Below are 20,986 nucleotides of genomic sequence, written 5' to 3'. Positions count from 1 at the left end.
ATCAGGCGCTAGCTAGAGGCAGGTTATTATCAGGCGCTAGCTAGAGGCAGGTTATTATCAGGCACTAGCTAGAGGCAGGTTGCTATCGGGCGCTAGCTAGAGGCAGGTTGCTATCTGGCGCTAGCTAGAGGCAGGTTGCTATCTGGCGCTAGCTAGAGCCAGGTTACTATCGGACACTAGCTAGAGGATTGCAAAAGAGAGGCAGTAACAGCAGCAGCTCCTAGGCTAACTGAAGGTGGGTATTGTTTACAAACGAGCCTCTACTGCTCCAAAACACACAATACGTCAAAGTCCCACCAGAAGAACAGTGGTTCATTATGTGGAAACCCAGGCCCCAGCCTTTTCCACCATGTGTCAACGTGCAGTGAGGTCATCAAAGCCCCTCTGATTGGTGCTTTTTGTGTAAATAATGCCCTTCATACAAACTGGCTTGATGGCGCTTACTCAAACCCCCAATCCACTACCCCGCTGCTGTTTCCCGGCCACGTGGATGGATGGCGAATTGCAATCTCAGCTTCGACATTGCTGTTGTGGATGTTTAGGTTTTGTTTTGTTTTGTAGTTTTTCGTTTTGTTTTGTTTCAACAAGTTGGGTTTTGTAAGGTGAGAGTGAGGGAGGGAGGGAGGGAGGAGAGAGGGTCTGAGTGATTGAGGAAAAGAGAGAGTTTGAAAGTGAGGGAGATAAGGAGATGGAGAGAGTGAAAGTGAGGGAGAGCAGGGGGAGAGCTGGCTAGTCCCAGTCAGCACAGAGAATGAGAAAAAGAAGTGAAGGAGAGAAAGAGTGGAAGAGGGAGTGAAGAAGTGATGGATGTGTTAGTCAGGTCTCAGATGGGTTGGTCCAGGCCTAATGAAGTCCCCCAGGGGCAGGAGAGAAGAGGCTTGTAGAGAGAAAGACGGCTGCTCTTTCAATCCTGCCAACCAGACAAACGACACACACCATTCTTTACCACACACACACCCACACACCCACACACCCTGCTGCACCCCCACCATCCATCCTCCTCTACCATTCCCATGATTAGTCTATCCTACAGTCTAATGATAGAGCAACAATATTAGATGAAAACGTGGTCAACTCTATTGTGTGCTGTCCTGTCAACACTCAAGGCACAAGCCAACATAGTGCGCAATTAGCAGAGGTTACCCAGAAAAGCTGCAACTTCCTCAAGTGAGTGGTAGACTTTTTTCAACATCATCTTGATTACAGAAGAGCAACAAACATTGGGTTTGAGATGAAAACAAAGCAAAGCACTGCTCCATGTTCAGGCCATGCAAACACTGAGGTTACCATGACAACAAACTGTCATTTGGGTAAACAACTGATAGCAGGGATGGCCTTGTATTGCTTTGACTACTATGAAGTAGAGACAGCTGGATGTTTATGTTTGTCTCAGTTTGTTCAAGGCCACCTAGTCTTGTATTATTGACCATACCTGTTCCAATAGATTCCGTGGAGTGCAATTTATAGATAGAAATCTGAAGTATAGAGCTCAGACAAATGCCTATTGACTAAGCCCCAGATGGCACAGGTCTTCTAATAATACAGTACCCACCGTGCCAGTAGTGTGTGTGTGAGGAGTCCGTCACCGTACGGTTACAGAAAGGTTAGAGGGGCAGAGGGGAGGGGGCGGTGTGAGGGAGGACAGAGACTGTCTTACACACCAACCACGACGGGACGCAATCTGGTAACACCACTGGCGGGCATTGGGCCACAGAGAGGACAGGCTGGGTCCTCAGCTAAACGAGAGAGGGAGACACCAACAGACAGATACTAGGATGGCCGCCTATCGCTGGGGTCCTTCGGCTTCCAGTGTTATGCAGTGGTTTCAGCTTGCTCTGGGTAAAATAAGAATCTGCTAGATGACTACTACACTGTAGAATTGTGGCTAGTATCATTGGGATGGAGCTTTGTGCAGAGGCGTTAATGCAAAAAACACGCTAATGGAAAAATATGAGTGCCGTTAGGATCTTCATTTGATCACCCTGTTGTAATTCCACTGAAATTTCAGACTTGATTTTCCCTTACGAAAAATGTATCAACCGCTACAAGAAAGTCCATTAATTATAATCCAAATTTCCTGTTGCTGCAGGATTATTTTCCTGCTGTAGCAAAGTGGCTCAAATTAAGATCCTACATCTGTACACTATGCTTAAAAAAAATAATAATCACTGAATCATGGATCTCTGCAGATATACTGTCCCTGTCCATACAGCCAGCTGGGTTTTCAATACATTGTGCGGATAGGAATAAAGAACTCTCCGGGAAGAAAGGCGGAGGTGTATGTTTCATGATTAAATACTCATGGTGTGATTGTGGTAATGTACAGGAACTCAAGTCCTTTTGTTCACCCGACCTAGAATACCTCACAATCAAATGCCGACCGCATTACCTCCCTAGAGAGTTTTCTTCGGTTATCGTCACAGCCTTGTATATTTCCCCTCAAACCGATACCACAACGGCTCTCAAGGAACTACACTGGAAACTGCATATCCTGAGGCCGCATTTATTATAGCTTGTGACACAGGGGTCCCACAAGGGTGCGTGCTCAGCCCCCTCCTGTACTCCCTGTTTACCCATGACTGTGTGGCCACGCACGCCTCCAACTTAATCATCAAGTTAGCAGACGACACAACAGTGATAGGCCTGATTACTAACAACAATGAGACAGCCTACAGGGAGGAGGTGAGGGCCCTGGCAGAGTGGTGCCAGGAAAATAACCTCTCCCTCAACGTCATCAAAACGAAGGAGCTGATCTTGGACTTCAGGACACAGCAGAGGGAGCACGCCCCCATCCACATCGACGGGGACGCAGTGGAGAAGGTGAAAAGCTTCAAGTTCCTAGGAATCCACATCACTGACAATCTGAAATGGCCCACCCACACATACAGTGTGGTGAAGAAGGCGCAAAAGCGCCTCTTAAACCTCAGGAGGCTGAAGAAATTCGGCTTGGCCCTTAAGACCCTCCCAAACTTTTACATGTCTATACATCCCATCACACACACATACACATTTACACTCATGACTCAGACATTACTCGTCCTAATATTTCTATACAGTTGAAGTCGGAAGTTTACATACACTTACTGTAGGTTGGAGTCATTAAAACTTGTTTTTCAACCACTCCACAAGTTTCTTGTTAACAAACTATAGTTTTGGCAAGTCGGTTAGGACATCTACTTTGTGCATGACACAAGTAACTATTCCAACAATTGTTTACAGACAGATTGTTTCACTTATAATTCACTGTATCACAATTCCAGTGGGTCAGAAGTTTACATAAACTAAGTTGACTGTGCCTTTAAACAGCTTTGAAAATTCCAGAAAATGATGTCAAGCCTTTAGAAGCTTCTGATAGGCTAATTTACATAATTTGAGTCAATTTGAGGTGTACCTGTGGATGTATTTCAAGGCCTACCTTCAAACTCAGTGCCTCTTTGCTTGTCATCATGGGAAAATCAAAAGAAATCAGCCATGACCTCAGAAAGAAATTGTAGACCTCCACAAGTCTGGTTCATCCTTGGGAGCAATTTCCAAACGCCTGAAGGTACCACGTTCATCTGTACAAACAATAGTACGCAAGTATAAACACCATAGGAACACGCAGCCGTCATACCGGTAGCCTCGTGTAGCTCAGTTGGTAGAGCATGGCGCTTGCAACGCCAGGGTTGTGGGTAAGAGCGTCTGCTAAATGACTAAAATGTTTTTAAAAAATACCGCTCAGGAAGGAGACGCATTCTGTCTCCTAGAGATGAACGTACTTTGGTGCGAAAAGTGCAAATCAATCCCAGAACAACAGCAAAGGACCTTGTGAAGATGCTGGAGGAAACAGGTACAAAAGTATCTATATCCACAGTAAAACTAGTCCTATATCGACATAACCTGAAAGGCCGCTCAGCAAGGAAGAAGCTACTGCTCCAAAACCGCCATAAAAAAGCCAGACTACGGTTTGCAACTGCACATGGGGAAATGTCATCTAGTCTAGGCCATAATGACCATCGTTATGTTTGGAGGAAAAAGGGGGATGCTTGTAAGCCGAAGAACACCATCCCAACTGTGAAGCACGGGGGCGGCAGCATCATGCTGTGGGAGTGCTTTGCTGCAGGAGGGACTGGAGCACTTCACAAAATAGATGGCATCATGAGGAAGGAAAATTATGTGGATATATTGAAGCAACATCTCAAGACATCAGTCAGGAAGTTAAAGCTTGGTCGCAAATGGGTCTTCCAAATGGACAATGACCCCAAGCATACTTCCAAAGTTGTGGCAAAATGGCTTAAGGACAACAAAGTCAAGGTATTGGAGTGGCCATCACAAAGCCCTGACCTCAATCCTATAGGAAATCTGTGTGCAGAACTCAAAAAGCATGTGCAAGCAAGGAGGCCTACAAACCTGACTGAGCTACACCAGCTCTGTCAGGAGGAATGGGCCAGAATTCACCCAACTTATTGTGGGAAGCTTGTGGAAGGCTACCCGAAACGTTTGACCCAAGTTAAACAATTTAAAGGCAATGCTACCAAATACTAATTGAGTGTATGTAAACTTCTGACCCACTGGGAATGTGATGAAAGAAATAAAAGCTGAAATAAATCATTCTCTCTACTATTATTCTGACATTTCACATTCTTAAAATAAAGTGGTGAACCTAACTGACCTAAGAGAGGGACATTTTACTAGGATTAAATGTCAGGAATTGTGAAAAACTGAGTTTAAATGTATTTGGCTAAGGTGTATGTAAACTTCAGACTTCAACTGTATTTCTTAATTCCATTCTGTTGTTGTGTATTGTTAGATATTACTGCACTGTTGGAACTAGGAACACAAGTATTTCGCTACACCCGCAATAAGATCTGCTAAATATGTGTATGTGACCAGTAAAATTATATTTTATTTACATTCATGACAGTGTTATTTGTCGTTATTAAGCATTTAACAATTGAATTAGAACATTGAACTTAAATCCTATACGAATCATGGATATTCGATATCTCGGAAAATGCACTATAAGTTTAATAACTATGCCTACGTAACATTTAATTACGTTTCACCATGAAAACAGTTCTCATGGGCACACAAATCCAAAATAATGTAGGCCTATGCCATTGCAAAATCAAATGCTTCTAACCGAAAGAGTAAACTATAGGCCTACTGTCATTAAAGTATACTTGTTGGATGGATTGGATGCGCATTGGTGACTAGCTATAGGCTAGTTGTCTAGTGATATTGGTCGACCTTCATCAGCTGATCCAGGAAAGAAAACAAATATTGATAGAAAATAATCAAGCTAAATAAATGGTCTAATACTTCTGTCCACCGATGGCACGGAGAACACCAGTAACCGCGCGCACCTGAAAAACAAAGCAATGAGCGCTCTAAACAGCTGACTGACAAAAGCAAACAATGATAAATCAACTGCATTGGAATAAAGGCTATTTTTATCAAGGACGTACGGCAAACAAATGGAGAAAATGAGTAAGTACAAAGGAAAATCTATGCGTAAAGGAGCTTAGCTGAGGCTGAAATGTAGTGCTACTGAGTGGCAAGACGGAGCTGCTCTTCCTCCCGGGGAAGGAAGGACTGCCCGCTCCATGATCTCGCCATCACGGTTGACAACTCCATTGTGTCCTCCTCCCAGAGTGCAAAGAACCTTGGCGTGACCCTGGACAACACCCTGCCGTTCTACGCTAACATCAAAGCGGTGACCCGATCCTGCAGGTTCATGCTCTACAACATTCGCAGAGTACGACCCTACCTTACACAGAAAGCGGCACAGGTCCTAATCCAGGCACTTGTCATCTCCCGTCTGGATTACTGCAACTCGCTGTTGGCTGGGCTCCCTGCCTGTGCCATTAAACCCCTACAACTTATCCAGAACGCTGCAGCCCGTCTGGTGTTCAACCTTCCCAAGATCTCTCATGTCACCCCGCTCCTCCGCACACTCCACTGGCTTCCAGTTGAAGCTCGCATCTACTACAAAACCATGGTGCTTGCCTACGGAGCTGTGAGGGGAACGGCACCTCCTTACCTTCAGGCTCTGATCAGACCCTACACCCAAACGAGGGCACTACGTTCATCCACCTCTAGCCTGCTAGCCCCCCTACAGCTACGGAAGCACAGTTCCCGCTCAGCCCAGTCAAAGCTATTCGCTGCTCTGGCACCCCAATGGTGGAACAAGCTCCCCCACGACGCCAGGACAGCGGAGTCACTGACCACCTTCCGGAGACACTTGAAACCCTACCTCTTTAAGGAATACCTGGAATAGTATAACAGTAATCCCCCCCCCCCCCCCTCATAAATAAAAAGGAGTGGTTGTCCCACTGGCTATCCTAAATTGAATGCACCAATTTGTAAGTCGCGTCTGCTAAATGACTTAAATGTAAATGGACAGTACCACCAACATAGAAATAAATGGTTTAAACCATGACAGAGAGGTGGGGGTGTTTGTTTCATTTGGAAGCTTTTATTTTCATATTTACCACTGTAAAATATATTTACCACTGCATTTTAAACAAATAGCAGAATAGTTAAATTAGCATAATTTAGAGACCCCTCCCAAAGTTGGAATTGTGTTGCATTTAGGGGAGCTAACATCTCATTCAGGGGAGCTCCCCCATAATTCGCACCCTGCTAACAGTCGTTCGGATATCCGGATATTCGATTAACCATGCCCATCCCTAGCCTTGTGGTTGAGGAGGATGGGAGGATGAGTGAATGGATGACAGAAGTGAAAACTATGATGAGCTGAGAAGGAAACCAGAGTAAAACACCCCTCCAGTGGACTCAGACTGAGCCTTGTGGTTGAGGAGAAGATGGCTATAAGGTGATGAGATAGTAGTGCATCGCTCTGTAAGGGGAATCCCAGACCCCTCTGACGTCATCAGACTAAACAGAACATTAAGAGTAGTAGTCTGGCCTACATCTGCTTTCTGTTCAAAACTATACAAAACATTAGCAATTTGCCTATTAGCTTCAGTAGCATGATAGCATCTATGCTATAATGGATTTTAGCTAATTGGCCTATAACTTCAGCAGCATCTACTAGACTTGGGCGGTATACTGTATACCAGGGTATTTTGAAATACCGACAGTATACCGGGGCATGCTTATAAATTAAGTATTTAAGATGTGCTAAATAAAATTATCTACAGGTTAGGGCTCCAGCTATGCATTTGGTTTGCTAACTAAGTGGCTAGATTGCAAGATCAAGCTTTTGGTTACAGCAGAGACAATCAATCCCCTCTTGCATAACCATGGTAGCAATCAAAAGAGAACCGTTTGGAGATTATGGGGAAATTATTAGACTAAAAAGTGAGGACACAACAGTTCACCTGACAAGACGGAATCCAAACATTACACAGTTGATTTTATGTGTAGGGCTGTGATGGTGTTGGAATTTGACGTTACGGTAATTCACCAAGCCAACCAGGATTGGCGCATAGACTCAAAAGAAACACGTTGCTTTTCTCTGCAACTTCACTATTACCATTACACTTTCTTATCATCAATAGCATTTCATTATTCAAGTTATTATTACCTCTAAATATTAGTCTAGTATTCAAATTAAGAAATGTCAGATTGGAGAGGATTGTCACATTTTCGTATTGACAATTTAACACATAGGCTATCAGACTCAAAAGAAACGTGCAATTTCAGTGTTGCGTTACACTAAGTTACTGGTTTGTCCTTTTCATTTATTTTTTGTGTCCATTTTGTTTAAATGTTACTGTTGTCTTAGGCCTATAAAGCCCTATGTAAAAAGGGAAGGTTACAATTCTGTTTCTACATGGATATGCTTCTTAATTAATAAACACATTTGAAACAAGCCAATACACTTCATTATTATTTAGGTTATTACTTCTAAATATTAAGAGAGGACCCCCGCAATGAGATAAATAATGTAGCCTAAGCTACTGAAAATAGGCCTTTTACAAAATTAAATCATGACAGGAGCGTTTGATTCTTATTCGATGGATTCCAGACAGGCTACTTTAGAAAACGTTCTGAATGGACATATAGGCCAGTAGAGAGAATCAGCGAACCTACACACGCACACCCCCGTAAAAAGGACCCGTCAATCAAGAGCAAATATTTCTCCCTTCCTTAAAACGTATTAAAAAAACCTAGGACTACCTTAGGCTTTCCGAAAGTAGGCTATAAGATAATGAATTGACAAGGAAAGTATGAAGAGGAGAGAGAGCTATGTGATTGTCAATTTCATACTATCATTAAAATAGAAACAAATACACGCAACGTCCATAGCCTATTTATCAGCGTTGATTAGTCTATAAATTAAGAAAAGATTCTGTATCAAATTATACCATGGCAGGTTGGAGAGGATTGGTGCATTGTCCACTTGACACAACACTGACGCATTATAGGCCTCAGATCCAGAACAACCTTGTTGAATAATGAATGAATAGTCAGACACATCCAACCTTTTTTAAAAGAAGACAGATTTATTTATCTACTAGCAAGCAATGAAAATGTGCGATGTAGGCTATAAAAGAAAGTCCACACATCAAGTGTCACAGCCTATAAGCTAGCACTTCTACACCCCTGCGCATCTAGCGGACTAGCTGCTGGCGCATCAAACCACCGTTGGAAAGAGGAGATGTAGACAGTTTAATAGACAGACTAAGTTAGCAAAACAATTCCTTATAGTCATTAGTAAATACCCCCGCTATTAAGTAAAGTTTATCTACATTAAAATAAAGTTATAAAAAAATAAGTTTTTCCAAAGATGAATGTTGGCCTATTTAAATGGTTTTGACGGTTATTTTATTTTCATGACGGTCTTCATCCATAACTGTCAGTTACAATTACCGTCACAGCCTTATTTATGTGCATTTCACATTTACTGACCTTTTCGCCACATTTGTTGACAACGAATTCTGAAAATGCTCTGGATACACCCAGTAAGATGTTAATTTGGGGTAGGTGCAACATAAGACAAAAAATGACAAGGGTTTGAGTGAGAGTTCAAACGTGTGTCTCCAAGTGACCACAGACACACACACACACACACACCTCTCCAAAGTGTGCACAGTAAGTCATTTCAATGCACTTTCTTCAACGAAAAGGTGCATTTATTAGCTCTCCTCGCTGTGCCGTTGAGGAACGAGCGCAAGCACACTTGTAGTTGTTTGGTTTGGAACACATCCCTGCATCCCCGCCATCACACAATTACAGTTGTTGTTTACACGATCCAAGGCAATTCAGAGAAGCAGATGGTAATGTTGGTGCGCATAGAATGGAGTCATGAGTGCATTCAGACGCGTGGTCCGTGGCAAATGTTCTTTACAATACAACAAACATAAGCTCATTCTGTTCAGGACAACCCAGGGTGTAACGCCACGTAATCTTGTAACTGTACATCGAATACAGTGAACATAAACGTTGACACTGTATATTCCGTTAATTTTATGATATGGAAATGTGAAGTGCACATTTGGACTCACGGGTGTTCGGCTTGCTTGTATGACATCAAAGCGGTATTTATCATAATCCTCAACGTCTCATCTTTCAAAATACATAGAGTCCTCTTAAATTTATTCAGACAACAAAAAATGCGGTCGGGATGGGGGCAACTTCTTGTCCCGCTCGGTGCTCAAGTTCAGAATGGCTGTCAGTCAAAACCCATACAGAGCTGTGAAGTGGAGACCCTGACCTCTGACATCTTGTATAGCATGTTACAGTACATCCACTTCATTCCAATTTAGGCACTTATCACTTACGAGTGTAAAGGGCTACGGCAGACAGAGACAGACATCAGAAATGGGGGACCTCTCTCTAGAACCTGTAGTGGGGGCTCAGGGCTGCACACATGGAGCCTGATGTGTCTGTTAGCTGGCCAGTAGCCAGTGGTCATCCTCAGTACCATCATAAACACAGGCAATAATATGCATGGCTAGACCTATGTATGCATCTAGGTGTCTGTACTGTAGTGTAGCGTGTCAGAGGAGATAGAGCTGTATGCTGGTCCAGCACCATCTTCTGGCTACAGTGTATCCCTGGCCTTTCCCTGCTGTCCTGAGAAAGAGAGACAGACAGAGAGAAAGAGAAAGAGCGAGCGAAGAGAAGTCTGCCAAAGGGGTGGAGTGAATCATGAGCTTTTACCGTAAGCCATGAGTCACCCAGCCCACAGAACTGGGCCTCTCGCTCTCATTTCGCTCAGATGTCCTTACTCTCCATGTCCCCGTCCCCACTCCCAACTTCTCTCTCTTCAACTCTCTATTACTCTCCCCCCCCCTTTATTTAACCAGATAAGTCAATTGAGAACCAATTCTCATTTACAATAATGACCTGGCCAAGAGGCATAACATTGCAAGAGTAAAAAGGACAACACACAATATCACTAAAAATAAATAAAACATCCCTCTCTCTGTCCACCTCTCTTCTTCCCTCTCACCAATGATTTACCCTTCGCTACCTCTTTCCTCCTCTACCCTGCTCCCCCTCTCTATCTGTACCAGATCAGTCCCACTCAGGCCCTGCCAGGTCTTCATAGCTCCACCTCCCATTACAGGAAATAGCTCTGGTCAGCACAACTCAAAACTCTTCAGACAGTACTAACACACAACAGAACTCAGAGACTCCCTCTAACCAGCAAACAAGAAAAAAAGTACCATACATTTTCAGAAAAAGGAAATGAAGGACAAACATTACATCTTAACAGGAAATGTATCTAGACTCTACAAACTATTAAATATCTGACCTGCTGAAACACTGAACGTTTGAAACACTACACACAGACCAGTTTTTTCTGGATCAAAATGGGGCCATTGGTGGGGATAAGCAGTTTTAACGCTAATCTCCTGCAATTCTACACATTTTGCCATGACGCTGAGAGAAAGATTTGCAGTTTTAAAGCACATTTCCTGCAATTCTACACATTTTGCCATGGCTTATGCTAATCGGAGGGCCTCAACATTATAACAAAATCAATGGAGGCCCCATGCCATGACAAAAATACTCCTGAAGGCATAATTGTTTTCATTTTCGATTGTCCCTGACTGTCTAGCTTTTATTTTGGTGATTGTTAGTTCTCAAAGATGATCTTGTTTAAATACATAGGTCCATTATCTTGTGTGTATACTTTAGGTCTGGTTTTAGACCTAAGAAAGTATTCACCCCCCTTGGCATTTTTCCTATTTTGTTGCCAATACTTTGTAGAGCCACCTTTTGCAGCAATTACAGCTGCAAGTCTCTTGGGGTATGTCTCTATAAGCTTGGCACATCTAGCCACTGGCATTTTTGCCAATTCTTCAAGGCAAAACTGCTCCAGCTCCTTCAAGTTGGATGGGTTCCGCTGGTGTACAGCAATCTTTAAGTCATACCACAGATTCTCAATTGGATTGAGGTCTGGGCTTTGACTAGGCCATTCCAAGACATTTAAATGTTTCCCCTTAAACCACTCGAGTGTTGCTTTAGCAGTATGCTTAGGGTCATTGTCCTGCTGGAAGGTGAACCTCCGTCCCAGTCTCAAATCTCTGGAAGACTGAAACAGGTTTCCCTCAAGAATTTCCCTGTATTTAGCGCCATCCATCATTCCTTAAATTCCGACCAGTTTCCCAGTCCCTGCTGATGAAAAACATCCCCACAGCATGATGCTGCCACCACCATGCTTCACTGTGGGGATGGTGTTCTTTGGGTGATGAGAGGTGTTGGGTTTGCGCCAGACATAGCGTTTTCCTTGATGGCCAAAAAGCTCAATTTTAGTCTCATCTGACCAGAGTACCTTCTTCCATATGTTTGGGGAGTCTTCCACATGCCTTTTGGCGAACACCAAATGTGTTTGCTTATTTTTTTTCCTTTAAGCAATGGCTTTTTTCTGGCCACTCTTCCGTAAAGCCCAGTTCTGTGGAGTGTACGGCTTAAAGTGGTCCTATGGACAGATACTCCAATCTCTGCTGTGGAGCTTTGCAGCTCCTTCAGGGTTATCTTTGCCTCTGATTAATGCCCTCCTTGCCTGGTCCATGAGTTTTGGTGGGCAGCCCTCGCTTGGCAGGTTTGTTGTGGTGCCATATTATTTCCATTTTTTAATAATGGATTTAAATGGTGCTCTGTGAGATGTTCAAAGTTTCTGATATTTTTTTATAACCCAACCCTGATCTGTACTTCTCCACAACTTTGTCCCTGACCTGTTTGGAGAGCTCCTTGGTCTTCATGGTGCCGCTTACTTAGTGGTGCCCCTTGCTTAGTGAGTGGTGTTGCAGACTCTGGGGCCTTTCAGAACAGGTATATATATATATACACTGAGATCATGTGACATTTAGATTGCACACAGGTGGACTTTATTTAACTAATTATGTGACTTCTGAAGTAATTGGTTGCACCAGATCTTATTTAGGGGCTTCATAGCAAAGGGGGTGAATAGATATGCACGCACCACCTTTCCGTTATTTATTTTTTAGAATTTTTGTAAACTTATTTTTTTCATTTCACTTCACCAATTTGGACTATTTTGTGTATGTCCATTACATGAAATGCAAAAAAAAATACATTTAAATTACAGGTTGTAATGCAACAAAATAGGAAAAAAACGCCAAGGGGGATGAATACTTTTGCATGGCACTGTAGGCGACCCGAAAAAAAACATGTAGGCAGTAGTGTTGTCACAATACTAGAATTCTGACTTTGATTCCAGGTTTAATATCACAATACTCGATTCCATCACAATACCAAAATGATACCACAGCAAAAAAAGAAGGCATGTTAGCCAAAGTCACAGAATGGCACTTGATCCAGACAGATAAACTGTTCAATCGTTGGGCATCTTTTGAGTTCAATATTGTTACATTTGAAATGTTTAAGTCAAACATTTTCAGAGACAGTCATGTACGCATAATCCAGCGTTTCCCAAACTCGGTCCTCGGTACCCCAAGGGGTGCACGTTTTATTTATTTTTATCTCTATTGATAAACTGGGTAGGCCTATTCACAATACAGGTGAATGTATATTCAATAGGAGTGTTTGCATGCATTATTGAGCTTGTTTAGTCTGATTTCATGGGGCAACAGACGACAAATGATCGGTTTCCCTTCCATTTGGGCCTTATTTTCTTGTACTGATCAACCACATTTGCATAGAAGTAGGTTATTTATAAAAGTGAGTGCTGTCTCTTTAACCAGTAATGTTGTCATTCACGCGGCAAAAGGGGGGCGGCCCGTCGGAGTCATATTCACATAATAATAATAATAATAATAATAATAATAATAATAATAATAATAATAATATGCCATTTAGCAGACGCTTTTATCCAAAGCGACTTACAGTCATGCGTGCATACATTTTTGTGTATGGGTGGTCCCGGGGATCGAACCCACTACCTTGGCGTTACAAGCGCCGTGCTCTACCAGTTGAGCTACAGAGGACCACATACACACAGTCAGTTCGCTGAGGCAACAGATCATCTTTTGGAGAGACCGATTAAGTGAATGAATAAAGTTTTGTTGACAATCATCTTTGCAATCAGTATATTTTGCATTATGGTTTGTATATTATTACAAACAAAGTACTAGAGAAGTGAATAGTTGTTGGCTTCAGCTGTAAGGATAGTTAGCTTGCAAATCTGGAAGCTACCTGTATCTTCTTGCATTATAAAAGTGTTCTAGAGCGTATGGACATTGTTTTGCAAACAGTAATTAACAGTTTCAACATTTCTACATGCCGTGTTGCATCATTCAAGTGTGTTAACTTCTGTGCAGCATGAGTGGGGAGCTAACAAGATGCAGCCCAGACTCCCACTGCAAGTGGAGCAGGCACGGTGCGCTCGCGCTATAAGGTGGACATCGGCTGCGCTGATAGACAGACTTGATCCATGAGACACATTTGACAGAAGTAAAAATAAATTCTAGTACCGAACCGTTTTTCATGTTGTAGTATTAAAAGAGCACAGAAGAGTCGGTATACCATGCAACACTATTAGGCGGCCCGCCCAATACTTTTCTATGCAGAAAAAACCCTGCAGACAAACTTTACTGACAGAAACTAAGAATGACTGAGTTGAAATCTTTAGAGTTGTCTTCAGGGTGTTTAAATCAGATCAAATCTCTCTCACACACACACACACACACACACACACACGCCAGCTGTGTTTCCTCTCCGCCCCTCCACAGTGGCTGCCTGCTGTAATTTACTCTCTCTATTTAGAATCCCAGGCCAGGTAGAGCACATTCAAAACAAACAATGAACAAAACAACAGATCCTCCCACAGCAGCGGTGCACACAGCCCTGCAGGTGAACTAGACTGCAGTCTGAAGCACGGCGCGGTACACAGCAAACCCAAGGGAACAGGCAGAGGTAACAACAACAATGAAACACACAACAATGGAACACACTAAAGGAGAATGCGAAGTGGCAGACTAATCAAAATACGGAGAAAACACTTGAACTATCATCAATATAAGATCGGAATCCAAAAAAAGCTCCACTAAATACAATACATAATCATAGAGAAAGCAAGTTGGACTGTTGACTGTGGTCAAGTTCAGAGTTCAAGGTCTAGCCTCAGGGCACAAGGGTTGTGGACCATTCCCAGAGGTCAAAAGGTCACAAAGGAAAAAGCTCAAAGTAAATGCTAACCTGTGTGCGATGCACCAGAGAATATCTGACTCGAGTCAGGTTCGGGGCGTCCTGGTACAGTTGCAAGGGTCCCGGGGGGCAGCGGCTGACCCCTCTTCAGCAGCTGCTTGTGCTCTTGCTGGCGGAAGCGCGGAGGGATCTCTCTTGGCGGGTAACGCTGTTGGGCGGGCGAGGGCTGGGACTGCTGCTGGGCACTGGAGGGGGTGCGCTTGCCATTACTGCCACTGCTGCTGGTGGTGGTGAGGGGGGGCACAGACGGGGTGACACTGGGGTTGGCGGGGGGAGGAGGAGGGGTGGGGCCGAGCTTGGCTGAGTCTGTCACTGTGGAGGGGAGAGAGAGTAGGCAGGAGGTTAGGGCACCAGGCAGAAGCAGATGTTTTGAGTTATTCGACACACACATTAACACATCCATATGCTTAGCAGTCTATTGATGATACTGAGCCATCATCAGCTCCCCATCCCTCTAGCTTAACCATAGCCATTAGTAAGCTTAAGGGAAAGCCCACCAACTGATCTTAGATCAGTGTTTATAAGGGCAACCTCATCCTAACCCTGGAAAAAGAGGCCAGTTTTAGAGCTACTCTTCCCTCTGTAACCCCCCCATCCATCTTCCTGACCTAGCCGTGACTTGTCCTTTCTCCCATTTACATTCCACCCTGACCATCTATGTCTACGCTTCCAGCCCCTATGACAAACTCCACTCACCCACTTCCTCAGTCTAGCATTAGCATAAACTAGCTAGCACTGTTTAGCATGATATACTAGCTAAGTACTCAACTCATTAATTTCCTCAGCTCAGTAATAGCTAGCAAGCACCATTAAGCATGCTAGCTAAGTACTATATTCATTTATTGCCTCAACTGTATTAGCTGTTTAGCAGCCTAGCATGCTAAATACTGTAGTCATTAATTTCCAGGCTCAATATTAGCAGTTTTGGAGGCTAGCATCTTAAGTATTAGCAACAGAGGGGAAGTGCTCAAAAGGTCAGGGCTCAATCCGTAAAGAGGAGAGGCCAAGTAGCAAGAGGATACGCTTTGGAACGACAGGCAACACACCAGGTGCATTATGGGAAAGATATGTATTCTGGTCATAATCTCTGTACTGGTGCTTACATAATACCTGTGATAGACAGCAAAGAGCCTACTGCTGCTCTGCCATTGAAATGCATCATCATTTTTACCATGCTAGTAAATGATGATTTTATTTTCTGGCACTACAAAAGGTCCACCTGAAATGGACACACGTATGGACCAGAGCGCTAACCTATTATACCAAGTAAAAGAGAGGCTGTAAGTCACTCTGGATAAGAGCATCTGCTCAATTACCAATATGTAAATGTATGTGTAAGTGTATTGAGTAGAAAACATGGTGAGGGTTAAAAAACATTGACCTACTAAAAAACAAGCTGACTACACCACTCTGACAAATTCCTTAGAAACAGCTTATTGATTCATTGTTTATGATAGTTTTTTTGTTCCACTGTTTTATTGTTATTCTGCCCCCCGAAAAAAATATCAACAAAATTGTGATTTAAATAAAAAAATACATGTCTTAACTTGGGAAAAGAGGAATGCTCACATACACACATTGACAGCAGTGGGATGTAGCCTAAACAAAGATATGCCAGCTAAATCACACAGCCAGAGGGAGCAAGAGAGAAAGACCAGGCATGGCAACACTAGTAAAAACAGCTGGCTCTAGCCACACAGACCGGAAGCCAAACAAACCAGCGTGAGATTGTGCTGTGTTTTACAGTACGAGAGAATCAAAGTGAGAGACCGGCAACAATCCTGTTACAAAATATTTTCACATAGTAAATAGCTCATTACAAACTGGGTGGTTCTGCTCTAATTACGTTGGTAACCAGTTTATAATAGCAATAAGGCACCGCGGTCCAATGTTTGTGCAGTAAACGGTTAACAGCTCACACACACACACACACACACAGTTACGTAACCGGGAGGCCCACAGTAATGGGGAAGAGGACAGAATGGTGTCATCCAAAAACATTTATTTAACCTTTATTTTAACAGGGAGTCATGCTGAGACCAAGGTCTCTTATAAAGAAAAGCCCTGTAATTACAAAAATATACACATTAATACAATATGAAAAGCAAAGCAGAGATACAAAACAGTCATAGAAAACAAACACATTCTACATTAAAAAGGTCCTCAATAAGCCATCTGAAATGCCATAGAGGCACCAATTCATCCAATTTGAGAGATTATTGCACAAAATGCAAAAAAACTAAAACCAGATGTACCTAACTCTGTAGAGACTAAGGAATTTCCAGAGTTCTCCATCCCTGAGACCCCATTTTTTTTGGCAAAGATTCTGGCGACCCCACCCCACCCCAAATCAAATGACAAAACATTTTTATTTTATTTTTTTATATTCACATCCACAAACAACCTTCAATTCATCAAATGTTCATCTCTTATCAAAGAACCAATAAATACATTTACTCAATGATATTGTATTTTTCAAATAATCTTTCTCAAATATGTTTGTATTAGGGATGTTAGTGGTTAATCGGTTAGCCGACGAAAATACATTTGACCGGTCTTGCTTATCAGTCTATAGATTAATTTGCATAATCTTGTAGAATTAAATTGGCTCATGTGTATTTTCGTTGGTCGTCATGCATTTTATTTAACACACGCGCACAGCATACAGAGCCTAGTTTAAGGAGCGGAACAGCCTACCACCTGTCAGACAGCGCAATAGTAGCTCCTCAAAAAGCCGGTGTAGGCTACTGGAGTGAAATCGAATGCCTAGGCTATAGCCTGCCTACCGTTGACTATCAGCACGTCACCCACCACCTGAACGTTTCACTTTACTTCAAATAATCAGGCATGTCTTACCTTGCTTCAAAGTAGCCTTGCAAAAATCCATCCATAGAAACGTAGAGGCAATTATTTTATAAAGACTTCCTCATGCCATTAACCAGCATTCATCTCCTTTTTATTGGTTTTCATATGAACTTTCATTCATTGTCCAGAAGCCAAAGGCACAATCCTAGTCACATTAGCAACCCATCATAGCAGTTGCTATTAGATTCCACCTTTAAGTTTCTAACAGAGATTTTCATCTCTGTCACATATGGAACTGCTCGCATTAGGTGCGCTGTTTAGAATAGTTTTTTCTGCGAATTGCATTTTGGCAAATGTTTGAAAATGACGTTTTATTAGCTGCTTCATTACATGAGTTGCATGTTCAATAATAGGCTATAGTCTTTTGACTGTAAGACGATAGGCTTGCTATTGTTGCATGTTTCCATTAAGCTCTTAATGAAAAATGTCCAGTCCTTGTATGCATGCATAGTATTAGAGAGGAAGAGGCAAAGCGAGAGGTTTCACTCTCACTAAAATCTGTCCAAAATAAGTCCAATGTGGGCTATGGGCTTATTTTGGGCCTAAGCTTGTCGCCTGCCTTCCCGCCATGGGACGACTCCCATTGTTAGGGCGTAAACATAAGCATCTCATCATTATATACAGATCTCTGATAGTATTTTCTGTTGGTCATGTCATTTTACGGTTTGGAAAAAATGTAATCGTTTGTTGACCGGTTAATGAGGGTTAGTTAGTCGGCAGCAACATTTACCGAAATTTGCATCCTTTGTATATTTGTCCCATACAATAATCTCCACTCTTAATTTGTTGTTCCTCCCCAAAATGTAATGTTTTGGGTGACCCCACTGCAATTCCCCCGTGACCACACTAGTGCTCGCGACTCGTGATGTGTACGGAACCTGTCGCCTGTAATAAAGCGTAGTGCGCTGTGATAATGCGTAGTGCGCATCTAATGGCTTCAGTGTATCGCCGTATTCTAGAATGATCTGCTTTCTACTATTAGACCTCATTTCATTTTTATTCTCAACTTCTTAGTTAACTCAGTGGGTTTTTTTTTTCAAGACATCTTGTCATCTACAGGGACACGATCAATGTGGGCACCATCTAAGGTACAGATGCTTAAAAACATTAGTCATTATTTTGTGCCCTAGAAAACATATATATTAGTTTTACCCGCATTCAACACTAGTTTGAGGTCAATACAGGTTTACAGTAAATCAATGAAGGCAGACTGAAGATCAGACAGAGCCTTGTCAACAGAAGGGGAAACAGAATACACAACAGTAACGTCCGCATACACAAGCAGTCACAGAGAGCGCGCAAGAGAGAGAGACATGCATTGCACACACATATTCCCCCCGGTTCTCCATCAGAAGATCTGTTTTGCTCCCTCTGCCCCAGCAGCAGAGTGTCATTGTGGGCTACAGCTGTTGCCGCCAGCCCCCCTGCTCCAGCACTACCTCAACCTCAGCCTGCCTGCAGCACAGGAACCAGGCAGGAAAGCTCGAGCGCGCCTAGCATCGGATTTCTCTCTCTGTACCTCTCCCTCCATCCATCTCTCCTCATTCATCCATTCCTCATTGTTCCTAGCCATGGTGGCTACATTAGGCCAAGCAGATGGAAGCCATATAAATTACTCTGGCTAATTCTCGCTGCTGCTGATTCACAGAGGGGATTTTCCTGTTAAAACTGGGAGTATTCTACGTCCCGCCTTTAAATAGAACAACAGTATTAGAGTGATGGCCGTCTCTCTGACGTAGAGGCTTCTGGAAGCACTGGGGACGGATGGAGGGAGGGGAGAGGCGGGGCTAGCGGTCTGTTCTCTGGCTACACCAATCACAACACTGCAGATAATAGTGTGTGTCACATAGTCCCACTCCCCGAGTCTCTCTCTCTCCACTGTACGTGCTATAGTCACGGAGTCTCACTGGCTGAATTCAGCTCTCCCTCTAATCCACTTACAATTAGAGCACTATTCTTCCTCTCTAACCCCACCCCCCCCTTTACACACACAAATACAAAGAATGCCAATTATCCCTGATCCACCCCCCCCCCCCCCCCCCCCCCCCCTTTCATTGGGTTTATTTTAACACCGGTGATTGCTGCATCAAATAAACAGAGTTTGCATGATGTGTGTGTGTGATGAAACACTGGCTTAAGGGTGATGGAGAGATGTCATTTGATTCCCAGGGTTGAGAGGAGAATAATCTGGTGTTAATCAGGGTGGATTTGTGCAATGGCCTCTGTTTACTGTTGCCGACTGAACGTTGCTGTGTTCAGATCAGCTCAATGCTACACCACTGTGATGACATGAAGATATCATGAAAGAGAGAGACAAGCTGCAGTCATTCAGCACTCAGTGATTGATTTGATTAAACATACACAACAGACAAACAAAACCGCTGCAGTCCTCAACACTACTCAACCTAACACTACTCAACCCAACCCAACACTACTTACTGCTATGCCACTGAGGATAGGATATCAGAATGAGCGAGACGGGATGCATGTCGTTCAGCCCTAAATATGATTTGATCAAACAGACAAACAAAATAAACACAGACAGCGTCCATGAGGTGTGGTTAAGCGAGAGAGAAAAAACCTGGCAATGTGCTCATCTGAAAGATTAATACAGTGAAAGAGATGGAAAAAAGGAGAAGAGATGGAGAGAGAAAATAAATAGAGATTACACAGTTCTAAGCTGTGTGACGAGCCTGTTTGGTAAGAGACACAGTCCTCAGCTGGAGAGCGCTGTGTGGATTCCCAGTTCATCAAATATGCACATGAAACTATGGCCCTGGGCCCCTACTGCCTCACACAGAGGAAGGGAATGGGATCCCATTTTACACTTTAAAAGAGCCCTTCATTTTCTGATGGAATAAACGATCACACACACCCCCACCCACCCCAGAGGTCGCGTTAGAGTTCAGAAATCTGCATTTTCAAAACATTTCAATTGCATTTTATTTTGAAAGTCAGTGTTTTTTTTTGCTTCAATAGCGATCAGGGTGGTGCAACTATAGATTTCCTTTACAGAAAATACATTAGTGCAACACATTCTGCAGAAAATAGCTTAATTTTCATCAGATGACAGAAGGTAACGCTAGTTGGCTAGTAGACACACAAGTAAATGAGCTTACAATGAAAAAGCAAGGTATTTTTTGCAAAAACAATGCATGGCCATCATATTTCTAATGTTTATCATAGAAAGACTGTAGCCAGCTACATCTCCTAATGTTTTGATTGAAGTTAATCTTGCATTTTACTGGAGAAAAGTAGGCTGGCTACACCAACAAAAAATACTGGCCCCCCGTGGGAATCAAACCCATAACCCTGGCGTTGCAAACGCCATGCTCTATCAACTGAGCTACATCCCTGCCGGCCATTCCCTCCCCTACCCTGGACGACGCTGGGCCAATTGTGCGCCGCCCATGCGTCTCCCGGTCGCGGCCGGCTGCGACAGAGCCTGGATTCGAACCAGGATCTCTAGTGGCACAGTTAGCACTGCGATGCAGTGCCTTAGACCACTGCGCCACTCAGGAGTGGCCAAACA

General features: G+C 43.2%; 1 protein-coding gene across 1 annotated transcript in view; it reads right to left on the bottom strand.

Moving 5' to 3' along the window:
- The window catches only part of LOC311103433 (trinucleotide repeat-containing gene 6C protein-like), a 71,605-nt gene that overhangs the window by 26,748 nt on the left and 23,871 nt on the right, over positions 1-20,986 (bottom strand). Inside the window, exon 4 of the mRNA XM_084144999.1 lies at positions 14,581-14,901. Within this exon, the coding sequence (XP_084001125.1) occupies positions 14,581-14,901 (321 nt within the window). The remainder of the gene's footprint in view (positions 1-14,580; positions 14,902-20,986) is intronic.

Source organism: Coregonus lavaretus (genome assembly GCF_964263955.1).
Source record: "Coregonus lavaretus genome assembly, chromosome: 28".
Classification (NCBI taxonomy): Eukaryota; Metazoa; Chordata; class Actinopteri; order Salmoniformes; family Salmonidae; genus Coregonus; species Coregonus lavaretus.
Note: the sequence above shows the minus strand (reverse complement) of the source record. Positions and strands in the feature narration are given on the sequence as shown.